Source organism: Hippocampus zosterae, chromosome 19, assembly GCF_025434085.1.
Source record: "Hippocampus zosterae strain Florida chromosome 19, ASM2543408v3, whole genome shotgun sequence".
Classification (NCBI taxonomy): domain Eukaryota; kingdom Metazoa; phylum Chordata; class Actinopteri; order Syngnathiformes; family Syngnathidae; genus Hippocampus; species Hippocampus zosterae.
In genome coordinates, this window is record NC_067469.1 from 459,789 (window position 1) to 475,659 (window position 15,871).

At 51.6% G+C, this 15,871-nt stretch overlaps 1 protein-coding gene and 1 long non-coding RNA gene across 2 annotated transcripts; one reads left to right on the forward strand and one right to left on the reverse strand.

The window, feature by feature from the left end:
* Nucleotides 1–19: 19 nt before the first annotated feature.
* On the reverse strand, nucleotides 20–11,711 carry LOC127591838 (protein-tyrosine kinase 2-beta-like). The gene is made up of 31 exons (XM_052052075.1): nucleotides 11,535–11,711; nucleotides 9,389–9,618; nucleotides 8,941–9,119; nucleotides 8,778–8,865; nucleotides 8,218–8,297; nucleotides 8,082–8,144; nucleotides 7,923–7,977; nucleotides 7,712–7,852; nucleotides 7,555–7,629; nucleotides 7,088–7,189; nucleotides 6,885–7,002; nucleotides 6,571–6,610; nucleotides 6,459–6,493; nucleotides 6,324–6,368; nucleotides 6,052–6,149; nucleotides 5,755–5,836; nucleotides 5,560–5,660; nucleotides 5,099–5,214; nucleotides 4,921–5,021; nucleotides 4,435–4,524; nucleotides 4,008–4,212; nucleotides 3,807–3,915; nucleotides 3,682–3,741; nucleotides 3,463–3,585; nucleotides 2,089–2,241; nucleotides 1,867–1,902; nucleotides 1,749–1,773; nucleotides 1,315–1,349; nucleotides 1,086–1,220; nucleotides 807–887; nucleotides 20–236 (listed from the first exon to the last, which is right to left on the reverse strand). The coding sequence occupies exons 2-31, from the start codon at nucleotides 9,587–9,589 to the stop codon at nucleotides 21–23; spliced, it is 2,988 nt and encodes a 995-aa protein (XP_051908035.1). The 5' UTR covers nucleotides 9,590–9,618; nucleotides 11,535–11,711; the 3' UTR covers nucleotide 20.
* Nucleotides 2,509–13,910, forward strand: LOC127591840 (uncharacterized). The gene is made up of 4 exons (XR_007960004.1): nucleotides 2,509–2,716; nucleotides 4,596–4,668; nucleotides 13,508–13,717; nucleotides 13,848–13,910. It is a non-coding gene; the product is annotated as an uncharacterized LOC127591840 (long non-coding RNA).
* Nucleotides 13,911–15,871: the final 1,961 nt, after the last annotated feature.

A 15,871-nucleotide genomic window follows, 5' to 3' on the forward strand; every position in this document is an offset into this window, starting at 1 on the left:
CTCCGTTTTTCTCGGGGGGGTCAGGGCGGCGCAGGCTTGGCCAGGTTGGCGCGCACGCGGGCCTGGTCCACGGCGTCCAGCATGTTCTTGCTGTCCACGGCCAGGTTGTGGGCCGCCGCCAGCATCTGCTTGCGGCACTCGTCCCGCAGCGACGTGATGGCGTTCTGCTGCGCCAGACGCATCTTGCTGATCAGCTCCGCCATGTCGTTGTTCAGCAGCTTCTGGGTGCCCTCGATCTGCGCGCAAGGGGGGGACCAGACGTGCCATCCCACAAACGTTACATCGTCACACTTTGCAAACACTTTCCTCAAAGAGTGGATGGGGGAGGCATGTACCGGGTGTTTATTAGAAGGAGGCACCCCCTCTTTTCTTTTTCCCCCTTTAAATCATCAATTGCAAATCACATTGGGGGAGAGGCGGCTGGATAAGTGTGTGTGTGTGTGTGTGTAATTTTTCATAAATGATTCGGAATTTCAATTTTTTAAAAATTAATAGACGCATGGCTATTTTCCCCCAAAATGAGAAAGTGGCATTTATTTGAAGGAGGCGCTGTTTTATTCCTGTTGGTAAACATTCCATGTTGTGTGAGGCTTTCGGCGGGTACCGCAAATGTTTCCCTGCATGATGAATCAAATTGTTTGGTTTTTTTTCTTTTTCATTTTCAATCCAAATTTTGCAAGCAGAATCGAGTGATTAAACAATATGCAACGTTTTACGCAGCGATGCCTTTCCTCTTTTTGTTCCACGTTGCGTCACAAGGTCCAAATGAGCCTCTGAAATGCAAAAGGAGACGGCGTCGCCTGTACCTCGGTGCGCACAGATTCGTGCAGAGTGGGCAGGATGTCGTCCACGCTGCGGATCAGCTCTCTCAAGGCCATCCCCACCGACTGCGACACACAACGGCACTTCATCAAAAAACGTGCGTGTGAATGTGTGTCGAGGTCATACACCCCCCGTATGTAGCCAGTAGAAACACGGCAGGATGATGAAAATCAGACTCTTGGGAATAAATGATGAGAGTTCCCGGGAAGAAATATCTCTGGCTTTGTCCAATTTGAAATGAGATTCGGGACGGTTGATGTCACCTGCACGACTGTGACATAGTGCTCAGGCTGCATGTCGACGATATCGTTCTTGAGCTGCACCACCACTTTGACGACGTTCATCACGCACGGGTAAACCTTGTCGTCGGAACGGTCCAGCTCAGCCGTGGGCGCCGGCTAATTCGGGGCGGAGGGGGGGGGGGGGGGGTTGATCATCACAAAAGCAATGTTGAGCCGCCATCGATCGTGAGAATGCAAGAGTTGTCATCACCTGCGCTGTGAGCCGCGGAGGCTTGACCGGCGGGCCTGGAAGATACAAGACACCTTATTAGGTAGGCCTTTTTTTTCCTACGGGCGTGTAGAACCGCTTCTTTTAGATTTTTGTGTGTGCATATTTTACGACCTTATGTTGTATCGATTTAAATCGTAATCATTATGTTTTAAACCGTCCGACGCCGTGACACCCAATTTGATTTGATTTCCACGGTTAGAGTTCATGCAGCAATGTGACTAAGCAGACGTGCTGCGGCACCGCAACTCTTTCAGCGACAGACTGAACACAAAGGGTGATGCCACGCATCCAGACAGACAATACAAGTACTCCCAGTCGCATGTTCTTTACCACGGCAACGAACGATTAATAGTGGCGTACCGATACAAACGCATTGGCATTTTCCTCTTGGAATGTTTCATTCTTTGGCTTACCGTTTTCATCATTTGCCTCTTCGGACTACAAGAGAGAGAAAAAAACCCCAAAAGACCTGATTTAAGACAAAGTCAGTGTGGAGGATCAAACTAGAGCTCAAGTGAAGACAAAACCTACCACCGGCGGTGGAGATTCGTCTGGTCCCACGGGGTCCTGCAAAAGAACAGGCAGGTTCATTTGATAGCAAACGGACACGGAGCCTCTCTTTGGCACGCTTAAGAGGGGCGCATCGATGTTAAGACGAGCGGAACGCCCGCGGCGAGCGAGGGGGACTCCGCCGTCTGGCCAGCCGGACACGGCGAGCGGCTTGACAAAGACGAGCGAGGCCGCGTTCCCCACCAGGAGTCGCTCCTCCTTCTCCAGCCACATTTTGTCGGCCTCCATCTGCACCTTCTGGCGGCGTAAGGTGTCGTGCAGTTGCTGACGCTCCATCTGCCAAAGCCGCTGGGCGTCCTGGCGGCTGTTGGGCTCCGCTCCGAGGAACTCGTTCTCCTGACACAACCGGCAAAGCGTCACGACACAACTTGTTGAAGCTGACAAAACGTTTTTTTAAGAGTCATTTTTAAACTTGGCTATTACAACCTTGTCTTGTACAGTCACCAAATTGGTCACTTGCCATCCTTGCACATTTTTGGACCAGAACCAGCTTGTTATGACTATGACGTTTTGGCCTGTTAGGGGCAGTATGGCGCAGGCATGCGGATAACACACCTCCACCTGAGTTTATTGACGAGAAGAAGAAAGTCCCGGCCAAGACACCAAAGAAGAAGATATTGCCAGCAACGGCGCGAACCCAAGACAACATGGCGGAGCGAAATGCTCGATGGACGGCCAAATTGGAAGGAGATCAACTCCACGGATTCACTTTAAAAAAAAATCGGCAGTGCCGCTTCATGGAAGATGAGAGTTGATATATTGACACCATGAAAAAATCACCAACGAGAAAACTACAAACTGGAGTTGGCAGGTAAGCGCAACTCTACTGTCATTGTGAGTTGGAATGAAATCGATGAGGTGTCGGAGTGAAGAAACCGGACGAAAAAGAGGATCGAGTCAAGTTTCTTTCTACCCCAAAACAAACAAACAAACAAAAAAAGGCTGGGAAATGGCAACGTTGTTTTGAAGAGACCGTTTACAGTAAAAAAAAAATCTTGCAATGTTGTTGAGAGACCGTAACGTAGGATTCGGGGGAAGATTTGACTGTCAACATTTCGCTCTCGTATTTGAACGTACAAAGTGTAGAAATGTTTTTGACGTGGGGATCTTATTTTGTTGTTGGCCTCGAATTTTAAATGTGACCACCACTCGTATTGAGACGTTTAGTAAAAACTTGTTGAATATCTATTCGTCGTGAATTTAGAACAGACATAAAACGCGCGGTTAATTTGCGATTAATCCAAAATCAACTATGGCAATCGTGCGATTAACTCTTTGAGTCTTTTCCTCACCTACGTGCTCCCTTTTCACGCGTGAAACCTGCGAACCTCAACGTGTCTTAAAATGACACCGGGGAGGTAAGGTAAGATGGCTCCCGTCATTTTCCCTTTGGGTTGTACTCACTTTTGTTGCCAGTGATTTACACGTGACTTTTGGCAACTTCACTCGAGTGGTTGTGTAACCAAAGCTCAGTCCAAAATAAATGTGGAATTTGGAAAACCCGCAAGTTGAAGCGCTCACGAGTCTGCGCCGCAATAGACATGTGAATCGTTTTACCCCCATGCTGCGACGTCGAGGAGACCTGATGGTCAGTGGCAGAGTGTTCATGGAGTCCACGGGTGACTGATATTCACACGGGATGGCCAGGTCCGGCGAGCTGGCGCACAAAGCTTCGTTCAGCTGCGGAGACGCACACACACACACACACACACACGAGTACTCGTTTTCTTCAGGTCTTCTTTTGGCCGAGTTAGAAGCCGCGCTGAAAGTACGCACCTGAATGTGCAAGCCGATGCTGAGCGTGTTCCCAAAGCGCCCCGCTTTCTTTCTTGAAGGCTGCGATCATGACAAGAAGCTCGTGGGTTGACGGCGTCGTTGAGCGCCTCGCGCGCAGCTTCTACCTTGGGAGGTGGCTCGGCGAAGCTGAACTTGGTGTCCAAATATTTGATGGAGCGCGTCCTGTCCCGCTTGCGTTCCGCGTCCTGCTCCTTCTCCATCTTGTGCACGTCGCTGGCAAAGCCATTTGAGTTGGATCATTCAAGGTGGATCCAAGAAGTTGACGGCATTTTCGGAATCTATTGAAATGGAAGGTGCGGCGGTACCTGATCTTGACCACCAGCTCGGTGAAGTTGGGCCTCTCTCTGGGGTCGTAGGACCAGCAGCGCGTCATGAGGGAGTAGAGCGCCGGCGGGCAGTTGTCGGGCTTGGGCAGCCGGATTCCTTGCTCCAGCTGGTTGATGACGTCTCGGTTCTCCAGCCAGAAGAAAGGCTGCTGGCCTCGGCTCAGGATCTCCCACATGCACACGGCTGCGGGGCGGCGGGGAGAGGCGCAACTCCAGCGGGCTGCCGCGTTTTGTTCAAACGCGGTCCGCTCCACTTTGCGACTCTTGCGTTTGCCATTTACATTTATGGCGAGCAAAGCGGTCGCGCTGGGAAACGCTTCATGAGCTCATCTACTCGTTGTGTGAGAGCTTTCGTTGTCACGTGAATCGCGTGAAAAACAAACATTGAAATGAAAATCGTACTGACCAAACATCCAGATGTCGCTGGCTGAGGTGAAGCGTCTGAAGTTGATCGATTCCGGCGCCATCCACTTGATGGGCAAGCGGGTCACAGACGCTGCCGGTTTCAAGAGAGTCATCGTTGTTGTGCGCTGAACGCAAGTTAATTTTTCCGCGTTTATTTTACAGGAAGCAGAAATGCACATCCGGAAGTCAGCCTCTGGGTGCCATTTTCCTGTTTTCTCCTCCTGCAGCACCGCCTGTAAGTCCCATGATGTTTTTTTTCCATCTCCCAAATGACGCGTTCAATGTGAAACGGTGACTTGATTGAGCCGTTTAACAGTCGGAAATGAATCTGCACGCCTTTCCCTTCGTGGCTTCTGCACCGAAGCGTGACAGCCCTCGCTTTTGGTCGTAACCAAACTCAAATCCATCGCCACCTCAAGATTGACGGTCGGGGTGCGGAAAGAGTCTCCCGCCGAGAGCGCCTTGAATATTACGGCGCTCCACTAACCTTTGTAGTACTCTTCGTCCTCGATGTAGCGCGACAGTCCGAAATCCCCCAGCTTGACGCAGTCGGGACTGGCCACCAGCACGTTTCGAACGGCAATGTCTCTGCGTTGAGCCCCCAAAAGACATCCGGCGTCATGTCGAGATGGAGGCTCAGACACCAGATTGCGGCTTTGACTGACCTGTGCACCATGTTGACGCCCTCGAGGTAGACGAGCGCTTTGCAGATTTGCAGACTGAACAGCACCAGGGTCATGTTGCTCAGCTTGTTCTGGTTCTCAGTTAGGTACTTGCCAAGCTGGGAAACACGTAGCACACATAGTCAGCGACGTTTGATGAGTAGGCTAGTTGAGATTTAGTTTCGTAGTTGCCGTATCATGTTGCTCCTCATTTCTTTTCACCCGTCTGTGGTGTTTTGCGTCATATGTTAGCATCGAGCTAGCAGACGGCTACAATGTCATGACATACCCTGGCGACACACATCGACAGAAAGAAGTAAAACAATAAAATAAAATAAAGTGGCCGAGCTGGTCTCTAAACCACAACTCGATCGAGAACCCGGGAAGGATCTGCGTTTCCGAGTTCCCGAGAGGAACCCACTGATTATTTCCACCTCGATAGGTAACGCCCGACCACGACTGACCTCTCCGTACTCATAAAGCTCCATGACGATCCACACGGGGTTCTCCTCGATGATGCCGATGAGCTTGACGATGTGAGGGTGATTCAGATTCTTCATGATCACTGGCAGGCGCGCCAACGAAGAAGTGATTAAAAAAAATAACATAAATTCCCCCGCCCCCAGCGTTATTTTGGAATTGATGGTCGGCAAACCTACCCGCTTCGCTCATGAATTTCTCCATGACGTCGGCCGAGCGGTCCTTGCACGTCTTGACGGCCACTTTCACCTGCTCTCCATTCTGATCCGATGACGAAAACACACGGTTGAAATCAATAATGAACGGCGACGGGCGACGCCTACACGCAGGTTTTGTACTTGGCAACAATTCCGATTGTGTGATAATCACGCCCCAAAAAGGGGCAGACGTAGACGAGTGTTCTGTCCGCCCACCGGCCGGAGCACCTTTGGCCATTTCGTTAGCCTCGTTTTCTCAAGTGGAGTTCTCAGACTTACCGCGACTGCGTAAACGCCGTCGTAGACCTCCCCGAAAAAGCCCTCGCCCAGGATTCGCCCGAGCGTGATGTCGCCGCGGTCGATCCCGTACTTGACAACTTAACAAAGAAATGATGAAATGGTTCTTTGACTTACGGAGCAAAAGCACACGTGCCCTCGCAGAAAGGCCTTTATGTATTTTGTATGGATGTGTGTATTTTTGTCACATTTAATAAGGATGATGATCATCCCCCCCCCCAGTTCTGAACATGAGACGGTGAATTGCAACCAACCTGATCTGGGTCTTTCGTCCATAATCTCACAATAGATATCCGACCCTGAAAATACAAACGAACCAAGGAGGAATTTGACGGACGGTGTCACTCATGTGTTTGTCGGAAAATAAGGAAGGAATAAAGCGTGCGTACCCATACTGTGTCGCATGGAGCCGGTGCTCCTTTCTCTGGGGAGAAAGCAGGCAAATTCAAATTGCGGCGCTCGCGTGGCAAGGCCCCTTTGCTGCCCCAAAATTGGACTCACCCAGTCGGGATCTCGGGGAGGGAGCTCCGCGCGCTGGCATCTAGCAAAGATTGCACAAAAACGCGCACGTTGAGGGAACGGGTGTCAATTAGGCTAGAGATGCCACAAGATGGCGATAGAGCACCGCTTTTCTCTTGGACGAAGCTACGGCCTGAATCGACCAAACTCCTCCCGCGTGTTAGTATGAAGCTATCGGATTTTGGGGGACGCCAAGATGGTGCCAAAGCAACACTTGGACCATAAACGGGCCTTCGACCCGAGCGCCAAAAGTGTGTGAACCCGAGCTGGCGAGCCAAGCTATTTAGCGGCGTTACTGTGATTTGGCCTGCAGATGATGGACTCCTCCGAGTTGTTCTCCAAGCGCCAGTAGCCGTCGATGAGATCCACCATGTTCTCGGCCATGGGCACGGTGGCCACGTTGATGGACAGGTGCTGCGCGGGGGCAAAATGACAAGTGGTCAAAGGGGTACAAAGTCGCCTTTTTCTTCGGGGTTCGTTTTCCGGCGCCGGGACGCACTTGTCTGGCGCCTTCGACGTCCAGATTGATGAGGGCCTTGCCGTCGCTCTGGGACAAACATTGCACTTTCTTGATCTGCTTGAAGTCGGCCAGAAAGACGGGCTGAGGAAGACGGCGGCTTTTACATAAGTCGTGCCGAGCAGCTCCAAGACGGGCTACAGCGGCGACTCGCGAGCCAAATCATCGCCGCGAAATCTTTTTGCCTTCTTTTGAGGACGGTCAGAGAATCGGAACACCTCGCGAGCCGACGGCGTTCGTTCAACGGCGGGATATCCTCATACGATATCAGCATTGTTGATTTGAACACATGCGCGGTCATCGTTTGCCAAAATGCGAGACCGATCAATTTGGACTCGCCGGCCGAGTGCCGTAAAAAATCCCAATGGACTTTGACACGGCTCGGATCGCGTCGTCGTTTGGCTCTTTTCCGAATCGCTTTTCTGAAAGCAAATCTGCGGCGCGCTCACCGCCGAGTTCTTCTGCGTGCGTTGGCGGATCCCCCTCCCGCCGATGACCAGCTCCACGGCCAGACTCCAACCTTGCTGTGAAGGCACGTCGTCGGTTTGAGCCGGCGCCCGGCGCTCGTTCCGAGGCCGCCGTCTCGAATCGCGCGGCCGCACCCACCACCAGCTCGCAGGGGAAAACCTCCTCGTCGTAACTGGCAAACTCCTTCAGCGTCTCGAAGAACCTGACCATGCAGTCGTCCTCCTTGAGCGTGGCGAACTGCTGGAACGTCTGCTGGATCAGCTTGCGGAGTTGCTTCGACTGGACCGCGGCGCCCGTTTTAGTCAAGGGTTTCAGATCAAAGGTTCGCCGGCACGAGCGCATGGTTTACCTTCATGCTGTTGATCAGCTCCGGGGGGAAGAAAAGGTCCAGGCCCACCTCTTTTCTTTACAGAGCGAGGAACGGCGAGCGTTCAAGCAAATGGCGCCACTCAACCGAGTCCGTGTGCCATCGCAAAACAAAGATCACGTGCGGGAACGGGCAACTTACTCGAGCAGCTCAAAGTTGGACTTCTTCTCCAGTCCTTTTGCGTTCATGTCCTTGTAAAACCTCCTAGAAGCAAATGTCAAGCATTGATCAAAGAGCCAAAGTCCATCTGCCCTTGACCCTTGGGTATATCCATCACCTGATCTCCAAGCAACCCAGCTGTAACGCCATCCCGTCGCTGACCTTGCTGGCGTGATACTGCATGTAATCGCTCCGCACCTGACATCACAAACCACGACCACAACAAAAACGTCTCGCCGACCAACATTTCACGAAACCGAGCGAGTGCAACACTTACGGCCATCGGGCCGATACCAACCACCGCTCATGTCCTCCTCGCCAGTAGTTGGCGCCACACTGCGGCCATTTTACGCATTGGCAAATTGTACATCAAAAAGAAGGACGGACTATTATCAGTCTGTGCTCATTCGAATGCTAGCCATATAGCCATAGCATCAGTCAGCGCTAAAACTAAACACCGCTAAACACCGCTATCAGTCAGGAAAAAACAAAAGCGCTGTCGAACCTCCTCCGTCAGAAGCAATCAAGCCAACTGTGTCAAGCACATCACAATCTGGGTGGGAATAAAAACCGCAGCCGCTCGTGCTAAACTTTGCTAACTTTATAACTTCACTCCCACTACTCGAGTCGGTAGCAATCCAAACCAGCCAAAAAAACCAAAGCCACTTGGTCAATGACCTGTTGGTAGAAGTAGACCAGCGTGGATCGGTCGTCTTTGAACTTTTCCAGGAAGTTGACGGGGATGTATCGGATGCGAAGGTCATACCTGCTCATCGGAGGACAAGAAGGTGAAGCGCGCGCCCGCCCGCCCCGCCTTCGCCGACAGCTCCGGTGGCTTTACCTCCACTCGGCCTCCACGTGGTGGCTCTCATAGCGCTGCTCCACCTCCCCCACGGTCAGCTCGGGATGGAGCCAGTGGAGCTCCTCGGATTTCAGGTGCTTCAGCAGCAGGCCGAAGCATCCCGTGTGCTCCACGTTTGGACCCAGACGCCCGCTGATCAGGATGGATCGGATAATCGCCTGAGGGTGAACGCCACATCTTCACTTTTGTTTTCCGTCCAAAACGATCCAATCCACGCAAATCGAACAAACTGGAGAATGCTAGCTCTGTGGAAATTGCGCAAAATCTGGACAGGAAGTGTAACACGTGGCATGATTGCCGTGTGTGTGTGTTTTTTTTTTTTCCCTGGGTTTGGAAAAGGAGCGCTCCGGTCCAAAGCAAGCAAACAATCGGCGAGCTGGGTCACAGAAGCGCTCCAAAAGGAAGCTCCGCTCCTCATAGCGCTCACCCTGATTTGCCAGGAGCTGTCACACTTGACCAGCTTGAAGTTCTTGCCCAGGTTGTTGTTGGTGCAGAAGCACACCTTGAGGATCTTGACGGGCCCGCCCTCGCCGGCGACGGCCAGGGAATTGGCGCCCGGCTCGCCGAGGCTCTGTCTCGGGCTGGCCACCTTCCAGGACAGAGTGTCGCCGGACATCACCTCGTACATGTTCACGGTCGGGTGGGCCTCATATCATCCTAAGCCGGCAAGAAGAAATGTCAAAGCGTCAATGCGAACGGTCGTCCGACTGAATTTGCATTGACTTGCGAGCACCAACTTGCCATCCGACGATTCTACGGTGGCACTGAAGTCAACCCAAGGCGGCCAACAATCAGCGGCAGGCTTCGGGCTGTTTACTGGCGCCATCGGTCGGACTAAACGACTCGAGAATCGCATGTCGGCTATTTCAAGCCTACCTCTGCTTCTTAAATGCCAGCATCCGGTTGCAAAGCGGAGACCCGTGGGCTAACCGTGAGCATTTCTGTTAGCGCGTCGTTCACCTTGACGCCAGGGATAACCTTAACGTGGCTTTTGCTGGAATTCGTTTCCAGAGACGTGCCAACCGTAGGTAGCCATATCTTCTTAGCTCGCATGCTCTAACCATGAGCCGAGACGTCTTCATAAACGATACGCATTTCGGGTGTCCCGCGCGTGCAAGGCAATTGAAGGAGAAAACTTTAGCATGCAATTCAAGTCATGACTTTGACGTTTTCTGAAAGCAAAACTAAGCTAGGCCTCCACAGAGCCAGGCTCCATATTACCATGGCAACATAGACCGGCTGAAGTGTACTGCCGCTCTTTAATCCAAACCGTGAGCGCCTCAATTCGGCCAACACCGCCAGCGAGGACGCTTTTCACTCTTAAAAACTAACCAATACGCACGACTTTGACTATTTAGCTGTCGCCAAACATGAATCCACTCACCTGACGCCGGCATGGTGCATGTGCGGGTTTTTTTTTTTCTCCTCAGTTCAGCATGTTACGTTTGCTTTGGTCCCGGGCTTGTCGCGCTTGTGTTTGGTTAGCCAGAGGCCACACATTCCCTAGCAGGGCCGAGTGTGCGCGCGCTTGCGTGTGTCGTGACGGGGGAATGAGTGGGTGCTGCGTGTTGCACCATCACCCGGGCGTAGGAGGAGGCGGCCGGATGGATGGATTGACTGACCGCAGTTGACGTTAAAGACAAACGACTTGGGAAGAACATTTGCGCAATTGAAAAATACATTCCAAATTCAAGCGATGAACGCTCCCAGACACCGCGATCGTCAATCTTCTTCTTGGCCTGGTTGTTCACGCAAACACATTGGCATGAGGGCTCCCGTCTAACTTTTTTTTTTTTAACCTGAAATTTTGAGGGATTTCGGCGCACACCCTTGTCAGTCGACTTGCAACTATTGTACGTGCCAGTAAAGTCAGTCTGGTAGCTGTTCACCTATCGCTGGCCAGTCTGGGAAGTTAACATATTCGTGCTGGATTGATTTGGAACATTTTTGCTGGCATATATCCACGTCATTTTCCAGCGCGCGCTAACACACGCACACACACACACACACACACATATACACTTGACTTGTTATGGGAGCAACAAGGATGTGTATCCCAAAAGAAAGTGATTCTAACAGCCGCTCATGTTCACCGTCTCAACATTGAACCTCAACCTTTCCATTCCATTCTTTGGTGCGGTGTCAGCATGAGATTGTGATGAATGACGATGAAATTCCACTGCTACGAGTGGAGCACACGCAGCTGAAACGCGCTGGAATGTGGCGGCTTGTGTGCTCACCTGCACGGACTTGTACCGCTCCTGAGCAAAGTCTCCTCTCCAAGAAAATGGCTGACATGATGATAAAGACCACATCTTTGTCATCATCGCATCAACCGAAAGCGGGTAGGGGGGGTGGACACTTTGTACATGAATCACATGAGCAATATGCTCAGTAGTTACTACAAAGATGATTAAAAAAAACAGAAGAATTTCGGCAAAATGCTGGCCACTCTGTCTGTTTTATGCCCTTTCCGTGCGTGTTGACACAACCAAGGCGTGCGACGCCGTTAACGTTCCAAACATGCGCAGAAGAGTTGCTTTGTATGTAAAGTAGGAATTGTTGGCCCTTACCTGTGAGTGTTTAATCCGTCAAAAATGACAAGTAGTATTCCCGAGCGAGAGAGTTGTGCGGCAGCTGTCCTCTTCCACCTCCTTCTCTTCCCTTCCTTTCCCTTCCCGTCTCGTCCCGTCTGCTCGTGTCTAAGCAAGGTGGGAACACTTCCTTATTGACGCCAACGCACACGGCAAACGGCTACATGACGGCTCACTACGAGTGAGGCCTTTTTTTTTCAAGAATGATTTGCAACAGGGCCGTTTTATCTTCACCTTTGTTTATCTACAGAGTGTTTTGTAAGTCTGTGTTACTTTCCACAAAAACTCAACCTGGGAACTTAGCCGGATGGTTTTGCTCCAGAGGTGAAAGAAATCCTCCGTGTTTTTTTGCGGCGGACAGTCAATACATCCAAACGACGTTCAGCTTTCAGGACATCTAAGTTGGCTTTTCAGACCTTCAACAGTCGCTCAAGTGACAAACACTGTTGCAACATTATTGGTGCTTTACCTAATATGAACACCAGAGGACGCCACAAGCCCGCTCTCCTTTGCACACGAGTTCAGCTTGAAAAAACGTCATCCTCCCGCGCTCTACTTGAGCATGCTGACTGTTAGCAAACTAGCTTTTGACCTTCTTCTCATTCAACTATTTACAAGCACATCCATACATTTACGTGAAACAACAAAGTTTGTCCGAAGATGCGCGTGTTCTTCCAAATATTCTTCTTGGTCCAGTCGTCTGTTTGTGGCCGAGCGGTGTGCAACGCAGACAGCTGTTAGAAGTTCATGTCTGGGGCACAGCAACAGCCACCGCAACAGCAAAGCACGCCCGTTTCGCAGCCAGCGCAGGCCACGAAGGCCAAGAATCTACGACAGGTGGCCGGGATTTGCCTGCGCCCCGACACTCGCGGCAAGACCACCGCTGCTGTCTTTAAAAACAAAAGTCTTTTTCAGTTACTAAAAGGAGGCTCGGGATATTGATGCAAAATGTTAAGCTCGCAGACGAGTTCAAGTGACCCTCCCCCATATTGCGGTTTGTTTGCACTCGTGCTCTGTCGCCCGCAGTGCACTGGCGCAACTTGCCCGTATTGTATTAGGGAATATTGTTCAGGCGCTCACTTTGTCTTGCTGCTCCGTGTGTGTCAAAGTGGCTGCTGTTTGAAGCTTCAGAATGGCCACGGCGGCGAGGCCAATTCGTAGCATTTCCGACCATATGATAGCATTAAGCTAGCGGACCGCTTGGATGAAAGAAAACATCCATCCTTTGTCAACACTGCTCATCCCGAATAGGATCTCATCCCAGATGACTTTGGGCGTCAGGCGGATGACACCCATAACTGTCGCGGCCAACATATAGAAACGAACGACATCCACATCGTCAGGTGAGTGGACCGCGACACCCTATGGGTGAAATGTTTTGGACTTGACAAGTCACTTTAGCACACTGGGAGTGAAGAGTTTAGTTTAGCTTGAGTTGCGATTCGCTCTGCTTCCACAGGAGGGCACCAAAATAAATCGATGCAAGAGTGGTGCTTTGAGGTTGTCACTCATGTAAGGCTTTCTTCCACCAGTTTGAACGCCCCCCCTCCCATCCCCCCTCCCTGCAGAACAACTGATGGTTCTGCTGACCGTGTAACTATCGCCACGAGACGTTTTGGGTGGGACATAGCTCGACTATTTTTAGGGGGACTGCTGCGGCGGAATGCAGTGTGATAAAAGCCACGCTCGCCCGAGCCGGCCCACCTTAACGACCGCCGACCCCGCCCGAAAGCCGCCAGGGCTGCCCTGGTGGAATGCTTTCATCTTCCACATCCCAACCCCTCAGCCAACACCACTCCACCTTACCTTGCGTGTCCTCAAATCGTATGACGGACCCAGCGAAGCCCGGTTCAACTCGGTCCGTCATACGGGCGGGGGCTCACATCTTCTGAATGAACATTGTGTCACACACCTTTCAAGAAATGTTAGGAAGCATTTGTCCTCCTCTGCAGTGACATCAGCGAGGTGAGAGGCTTCTCCTGAAAATGGAGCCGTGAGGGGTCAAGGCTCAGAGAGTCAAATTGAAGCCGTTGCCGTGGAGCGAAGCGTTCCTCCCCCGGGGGTTGTTTGGACCCGTATCGAAGGGCCTCGATGACATGGCCGCCACGCTTGGCTGCTTTTTAACCGCCGCCGGCTGCTGGGCGACGCGCATGGCGGAAGAGGTGTGTGACGTGAGACTGCATCATTCAAAATAATAACCCAAACACCACAAGCAGAGGCTTTTTATGTCTTGATTTGTTTGTTGATTTATTTGTATGACAAATTGCCTCTTTCTCCTCTCTCGCCGTCAAGAAGTGGCAACCGTTTATATCGCATCACTTTGAGGAAACTAAAAGAAGATTCTCACACAGGCAGGTGTCCAATTAAGAATCCAAGCGTGTTTGCTCGCTCGTTTGTTTGTTTGGCACACAGCTGAAGTTGTAAAACTGAATTCACCTTACATGGTTGTGACTCGCATCAGGTGTGTGTCATGGTGACATTCGGAACAGCCCTCAGCAGCTACGGCCGTGATGTGCACCGCTGAATACCCGCGCCCAATTGGCTGTCGGTGATAATAGTCCGCACCATATATGGGCATTTCCCCAACGCGGACACTCTTGCGGGTGGCCATTTGGACTTTGACACAGTAGTTCCGATGATTACGCCACAACTTCCTTATGCATTCCATTCAACAGACGCAAATGAGAGTACACTGGAAAAGCGGTTGATCCTACCCCCCCCCTCCAGAAAGAATCAACAATGCCATTCACAGCATACAATTATGAAGGTGTGTCACAAAATAGTCACTGAGAATGTAAATCGAGCTGCGGAAAAAAGCAGCGTGAGCAATGCTAAGCTACCATTAGCACTGTAAACAAGCCAACGTTAGCCACGGCTGCTGCGTTGTTGGCAGGACTTATTCGTAATGGAGGATTGCACGAACACGAAATGTTATCGCTTCTGAAGTTTTCCTTTTATGAGGATGTGCAAAAGCACACAAATAAATAGAGGTCATGCGAGTTGAGCAGCAGGGTCGCGGGCGCTTCTGTCTTTTGGTTTCGACGCTTTTTGAATGACGGCGCTTCTCATTGAGATGTTGGCCGACCCGTGCGCAGAGCGAAATCAAAATGATGGCTGCTTGTCAGCTTTTCATCAACTGCGGGGGACATGAAAGGGGGACGACGCTACACGGTCACCAGAGCTGTTTTTTTTTGTGAGCCGTCGAGGCAGGAAAGAAGGCGCGGAGGCAAACGTGCGCTCTCCACGGAACGAAATCGCTCTCTCGCCGCTGCTGCTTGTGTGCGCGCACAAACAAACGGCCCACCTCAGACAAAGCGCGTCGGGGAGGGGCCTGCAGGAGCGGTGATGTCATCCCTGTAGTCAGCTAAGCCAAGACTTTAGATAATGGTGACATTTCAGGGCGGGTGATGTCATTCTTGTACACTGGCCCCGCCCCATCTCTTTCTTTCAGCTTCTAAGCCCCGCCCGCGCCTCGCCGCAACCCGCCGGACTCTTTAAACATGCGTGGGTGTCATGTGCTCCGTTGTGGGTGTTTGAATCTGTGGGCGTCGCGCTGCTGCGCTCGCCTCGTTTTGCCGCTCCAAAGCAGCGTTTTCCCGTGGATGGTGCCAGAGGTCGCGGGTCGACGTGTGCACGATGTTCCATAATGCAAAGCATTTCGCCGTACGTTATGACCCCCCCCCCCCCCAACCCATCCGCGGCTGACCGTGGCCCACTGAGACCAATCAAGGCTGCGGAGCTCCTTTTTGCAGCGTGTCCCTTGATGCGTTGGTCACCCTGAGGAGCGAGTCACCTAAGGTGACTTCACCGCACGGCTTCCCCATCGTCGCCTCTTTTGTGAAGCTTTGTTGCCTCCGGTTTGGATTTTGAATTTCCTCAAGGTGACAGTGAGAACAGGCACCAAGGAACACTGATCAAGTGTCTTTCATGCGTGTGGGAGGGATAAAACGACATCAGCAAATGTGGTTTATTTGTTCAGGGCAGTACGACGTGTGCAAACAGCGTAGTCATCGCTTCAAACGTTACTGAGGGACCATCGGCGGGGATACGAAAATGAGCTGCGCTCTTGCGGACTAACAAAAGAGTCCGTTGGAGGTTTCATTTCACCTTCTTTGGGAAAATGCATTGCACATGGTCGGTGCGTAGCAACTGCGGGGCTATTTCAAGATAACTTCTACCAATAGTTCACAAAGTTGCGCGTGTGGATTTGCATATTACCGAGATTTGCTTTAGCCTACTTTTCAGCGCAGCGGACCGATGGCATCGGATAGTGATGCTTGAAAAAGCCCGCAAGGCTCGTTGAAGCCGCTCACCTG

What these genes read in the sequence shown, in the direction of transcription:
- LOC127591838 (XM_052052075.1), bottom strand. Translation starts at nt 9,589, where the DNA reads ATGTACGAGGTGATGTCCGGCGACACTCTGTCCTGGAAGGTGGCCAGC. An exon ending in CTCCCCGAGATCCCGACTGG is followed by an intron (nt 6,494 to 6,570) that starts GTGAGTCCAATT and finishes CTTTCTCCCCAG; the next exon opens with AGAAAGGAGCACCGGCTCCA. An exon ending in ACGAATCTCCACCGCCGGTG is followed by an intron (nt 1,774 to 1,866) that starts GTAGGTTTTGTC and finishes TCTCTCTTGTAG; the next exon opens with TCCGAAGAGGCAAATGATGA.